Here is a 6000-nt window from a genome sequence, read left to right on the forward strand (position 1 = left end):
ACAAGTGCGTAAATGGAACAACTCCAAGTCATAAGCCCTGAAATGAAATAAAAGCACTTGAAATCCTTGTCATTTTATCCATTTATGGGATGGGTTGGTAGATAAGTGCCTGGCATTTATAGAGATGGTTGCTTTGCTTGAAATTTATTTTTATCTCCATTAATTTCAAGTAGTAAAGGAAAAAAATACAACATCCTAAGACAGTGTTGTCCAAACTTGGCCACTTTAAGATGAGTGGACTTCAACTCCCAGAATTCCCCAGAATTCCTTTTCTTTATTTCCTTTCCTGATCATTTTTCTTAAAAGAAGAATCAAGGCAAAAATAATATACTGCAGCTCTGCCATTAAGAAAGGCTCTTGATAACTATTAGAGTAAAAGTCAAGAACATTATCTGGAAATATGCACCCAACCAGAATTATGAAGGGGTTACTTTTGTAAGGCAAACTCTTTTTTGGGGATGGAGCGGGGTAGGGTTAAACTTTAGTATTTTAACATTATAAACAAGATAGTACAGCATGTTTATGTGGCCATTCGTGGCAGATTTGTCTTGATAAGAACCTGGAGAATCTACATTTATTTTGCTGTAACTATATTATCATTTCATAGAAAAGACTTGAAAAGATGAAGGCAAAAATCTCAAATGCTTAAAAACCAAAAGCCTAATAAATCAAACCTAAAATGTACTGATTTGAAAACTGCTTTAATTTAAAGAGTTAATTTTTGTATTTAAGGACTTTACTTTTTAAATTAGGTAGCTACCTATCTATTTTAGGAGGACTGGCAGCAAATGGGAATAATCTCTCTGATCCTGGGTTACTAAAATAAACTCTTCCTTTGGAGCTGCATTTTGCATTGGGAGTAAAGCTGCTCTTGATGCCAGTGGGAGGACTCCCATTATGTTTAAAGATAATGTTCAGTAGCTTAAATAGAGAAATGTAGACTCTCCCTTGAGTCCACTCAAATTTTGGTAGTTTTTATGGGCATGTCCATGTTTTACTGGCAACAATCTGAAAGCCATCCACTGTAGCTTGCTTTTCTGGCTCCCAGTTTAACCTAGCAGCCTGGGGTTTTATCTGAGGTCTCATGAAAGTATTATCTAGGACAAGCTCTTCTTTGCTTTTCAATATCAGCAGTGGTTGATTAAGTTAATTTTGACTTAACAGGAATAGAAAGGATTACATTCTCCTTCTATTGTGGTAAAAGTGATTTTCAGCCTCTCCTTTAAATGATTAAAAAGTATGTCTGTAGCAGACCTAAATATTCCCTTCTGAATATTTACAACATTCTCAGTCTGACTTCCTGTGGCTCAGTTTATTTTATTCAAATATAAACTTTGTCAGGGTTCACATTCTGATGTTTTGTTTTTTGTCTTCTGCAGCAATATGAAAACTGGAGACCAAAGCAGCCAGATAGTTTCTTTTCTTCTGGAGAAGACTGTGTTGTTATAATTTGGCATGAAAATGGTCAGTGGAATGATGTACCATGCAATTATCACCTTACTTACACATGCAAGAAAGGAACAGGTAAAGAATTCCAGTTTAGATCTATACAATAAATGTTGCACTGTTGCTTTTAAAGTTTCAGCAAATGTATGACTGCAAGATTTTGATGTTTGAAGAGCAGGCAACTTGTTACAAGTTGAGCTCTGGCAGCACTGTGAAAAAGAATAGATATAGGAACTTAGATTACCCACCCAAGAGCTCTTAAAGAATATAAATATGAAATTACTTACCTTGTTTTTAAAAAGTAATGTAATTAGAATTGGTTTCTGTACCAGAAGATTGGAATGGATAAGGAGGAGTCAGAAAAACATAGCTAGTTAAATTTCTATTATAAGTAAATTGATGGAAAGCATTATTAAAGATAAAAAGATTTTCCTGAAGAAGAATCAACCTGGGTTCTATAAAACTAAGCTTTGCCTTACCAACCTTTTCCAATTCTTACAGTTAAGTAAGCATGTGAACATTGTTTACTTGAAATTTCAAAAGATTTTGAGCAAAATTATTCACCAGTTTGGGTCAACATAGTAATCATGGAAATAACTTATGGTTCCTTTGTTGCTTAAAGAACAGAAAATGGAGAAAAAGAATGGTCTATGTGCAACTGAAAGGTGTAATGGTGGAAGATGTGATGAGGAATAAGCCTGGCCAAGAAACACTATGTCTTCATAAATCATTTAAAGCTGAGAAGCTGATAGCCAAGTTTGTTGATGACACCAAATTATTTAGTGTGCTCATAACATAAAGGAATATCAAAGAGCTCTGTTATTTTTCCAGCCTGAAGGAATATGTATTGAAATGGCATATGACATTCGATATAAGCACATGTGATACACATTGAGCAATTTATCCTAGCTTCCCTACCAAAACCTGGAACCATTATATATTCATATACTGTATTTTGGCCACTGGAGGTGCTATATCAGCACCATTAAGTAATTTTTTTTGAATTCCTGAATTGCTTGTACATTGGGCTAATTAGTGGAAGTTTCATGTGGTAGTGGAGTATAGATATGTATGAGCAGTTAATCGTTTGTATAATGTGGCAAATAACAATCTTTACAGTAGAGTGAAGTACTAGCTATATTCAAATATGTAATGTAATGCAGTATAATATATCCAATGCAGCTTTTTAGAAACTTTCTAAAAAGTTTCTAAACTAGTTGTTTTCTAGTGAAACAATATACCCCCCCCCCCAAAAAAAATCAAACAATTTATACTGGAATTGTACAAAAAATGCACTTAAACCTGAGGATATATTTTTCCATAGTTTCTAGTTTTATGATTGGTTTAATGTTTATAGATTTCTTGTAATCAGGCTCATTAAAATCTATGGGCCGAAAATCCATAGATAGATGAGTAGCTGGGCTTGATGAAGTGAAGGTTGAGCTTGATTGATATAAAAAAAAATATACAATTTATAAAAGTTGTAATTTGTAATTTCAGTTGCCTGTGGTCAGCCCCCAGTGGTAGAAAATGCAAAGACTTTTGGAAAGATGAAGCCCCGTTATGAAATTAACTCATTGATCAGATACCACTGTAAAGATGGTTTCATCCAGCGCCATGTTCCAATAATCAGATGCCAAGGAAATGGACGATGGGATTTACCTAAAATTACTTGCATGAATCGTGAGTAGATTATATGAAGGAAAATGTGATTGATTATGTTTAAATCAGACATTTACCATCCTGGTGAAAGTTTCCACAAGATGAAGGAAAGACAACTTTTCTGTTCTTTCCCATAAAGTATCTTCAGTCGTTACTCTATATGGCTATCTGACCACTGAACTTCCTTTATTCAATCTCTTTATTTTATGAGTTAAAAGAATTGGGTGAATTGGGCAACTGAATGATTTGATGCTTAGGAGGAGAAAAGTTACTATTACTATTGGAAGAGACTATAGGACAGTAGACAATGTCTGAATCTGATTGTATATATTACACATTGCATTCCTTCCTCCTGCTTATACTTCTGTTAGCACATTTACAAAGCTTTTCTTTTTTTCTTTTATTTTCAGCATCCTCATTCCAAAGGACTTATTCTAAGAAATATTATTATAAAAATTCTTCACCAGGAAAGGTAAACTCATTAAATTCATCAAAACATTTTCATCGTTGGATCAGGACATGGCAGGATTCAAGGCGCTGAACCCACTCTGGTGAAAGTGGGACATTTGCCATGCCAGAATGCCCTAATTTACTGTGCCTTAAAAAAAAAAAAAAAAAAAAAAAGGATTACTCAGCATTTTGGAATGCTTATGGACCTGAGTACTTACAACACATATCAGTGATGGCTACAAATGAAAATATTGAAAAGGGAACCATTTCCAGCCTATCTAGTATGTTAATTTCTATATGTCATTGGTGAGGGATTATTTGATTCTTTACCCCAGCACCTGTAGTAATTAAACTCTTCCATTTTAGCACCAATGATAATGTAAATAAGATGATTTAATAGTGTTTAAGTGTGTTGTATTTTAAAAAAAAAAACTGTATATACAATGAGATGTCAAACTAAGTTCAGGCTTATTTATGACCATTTGGCTTCAGAGATCTTTAATCATTTATGTTGCTTGTCTTGGAGGTACTTCACAAGGCTGGAAATAATTTTAAATTGTTATCTGCTCTCATTTTGTAAACATGGGAGAAGCAGCTATTACAAGCTGAAGATGTACTGTGAAAGTAGTATTTTGCTTAAGAAACATAGCTATTTCCTAATGGAGGGCCGTAGAATCTATGGAATGAAAAGCTTTCACAAGGAGCATGAAAACTTGGAAGAAATGACTGCAATATGGAACTTGACTTTTGTCCTTTCCAGCTTTGGTACTGATCAAGAAGGACTTGAGGACTCTTAAAGAAAAGTTGACAAGGAGGGCCTGTAGGATTAATATTAATAATAATAGTAATAAAGGCTAATACATTAATTCTCAACCAGGGACATTTTTTAAAAATACAGCTTTTCCAACACTAATCATGGGTCTATGTTACAGCTCTCTGCATTTTAAGATGGAGATATATAGACCTACGTTTTGTAAAATAAAATTTAAAAAAAGTAAATAATTTTGTATATAAAATCTATATAACCATTTTTAATCTTTTTATAAAGTAATGAATGTTTGTGTATGAATGCTGCAGCTGTGAAGCGTACATAAATAAATGAAGTAAGCCATACAGATATAATTTATTGGATGTTCTTTCTATCTTGACAGCTGTCAAACTCATCTGGTGCATTAGGAAGAACAAGAGTTGGCTTCAAATGTATTTCTACTTGAGGGGAAAAAAATCTAATAAATCAGATCATTTGTTTGTGGTAAGATGAGCGATAGGTGTATGACTTGTATACAATCCCAGTCTTTGCCTTTGAAAAATAATTATGTGCCCATAAACATATTGTACGTTTTTTCTTCATAGTACATTCAAGTGAGGAAGAGAGGAATTATCTTTTCTTCAATACTCATCCTCACGCAGTCTAGTAGGATAATAGCTATAGAAAAGAATGCTTTTAAAATCTCTGATGATATTTATTGTGAAACCTATCCAATATAAGACTGCATTTTCACCCATCTAGCTTGTCTTTACAGCTTCCAAAATCTTCAGAAAAGTTATGAGTAGATTCTATGTGTATGGTCAACAAACTGGACCTGGATCAATGCATAGCTTTGTACATCAGTTTTTTGTAGGAAATATTTCCTTTGAACGCAATCTCAAGCAGTATAGATTTATAAGAGCTAATTCTAGTTTGGTGAGTGTCTTCTGTATATGGTATAATTCCTATATAGTATCATTTAGCTGAATTAATGCATTCATAATGCTATAATGAAAACACACAGTAACACAGTGGATGAATCCCCCATTGTATTGATGAGCAGAAATTAAACTCATTAAATTAATTTAAACTAAATTAAATTGTGGGGAAAATCTGAACTATCATTCTTTGAAACAGTGGTCTTATGGTGGTTGGGCTGGCATTGAATTAGAATGAGTATATCACAATCTTTATCTTTGGATTTTGCTGCACACACTCTTGCTAAAATACTCCATGAATTGAAATAATTTCAACCAGTTTTATGAAATGTGAAATTGCTCAGAAAAAGCAGGCTGTGCCTGATTATTTTGATCTGTCGTAGTCTCTCATAAAAAAATATCACTTTTAAAAATGTGTATATTTCCTGGTTTTCTATAAAGTTCCTTTTTTCACTATTTATATTCTGTTTTATATAGTGTATAATGTGAATCTTTCAATTTTGTGAAACAGAATCTAGAAACTTTGTTACACACACACACACACAAACACACACACACATGTTTCTGGCTCGCCAAAGAAATCTTATTTTGTTCCACTGTGATTTCTCCTGCTTATTGCATGGCCTTGAAATTTAAGTCAGCGTAAGGTCAATTTCTGCTGAAGACTGAAGTCAGATAATTAAGAACAACAAATACTGAGATATGCAAGCATTTTCATATTTTTTTTCTTACAATTTAATAATAACTTTTTAGCTG

At 33.3% G+C, this 6000-nt stretch overlaps 1 protein-coding gene across 1 annotated transcript in view; it reads left to right on the forward strand.

The window, feature by feature from the left end:
* Nucleotides 1-5702, forward strand: part of VCAN (versican) — a 100102-nt gene extending 94400 nt beyond the window's left edge. The window contains exons 13-15 of the mRNA XM_088129950.1: nt 1380-1524; nt 2947-3129; nt 3519-5702. Coding sequence (XP_087986076.1) covers nt 1380-1524; nt 2947-3129; nt 3519-3649 — 459 coding nt within the window. The 3' untranslated portion in view covers nt 3650-5702. The remainder of the gene's footprint in view (nt 1-1379; nt 1525-2946; nt 3130-3518) is intronic.
* The last annotated feature ends 298 nt before the right edge of the window (nt 5703-6000 follow it).

The sequence above is a fragment of the Python bivittatus genome, unplaced genomic scaffold (genome assembly GCF_059951505.1).
Source record: "Python bivittatus isolate LINGU-HERP-01145 unplaced genomic scaffold, Pbiv_v1 ctg000850_np1212, whole genome shotgun sequence".
NCBI lineage: Eukaryota > Metazoa > Chordata > Lepidosauria > Squamata > Pythonidae > Python > Python bivittatus.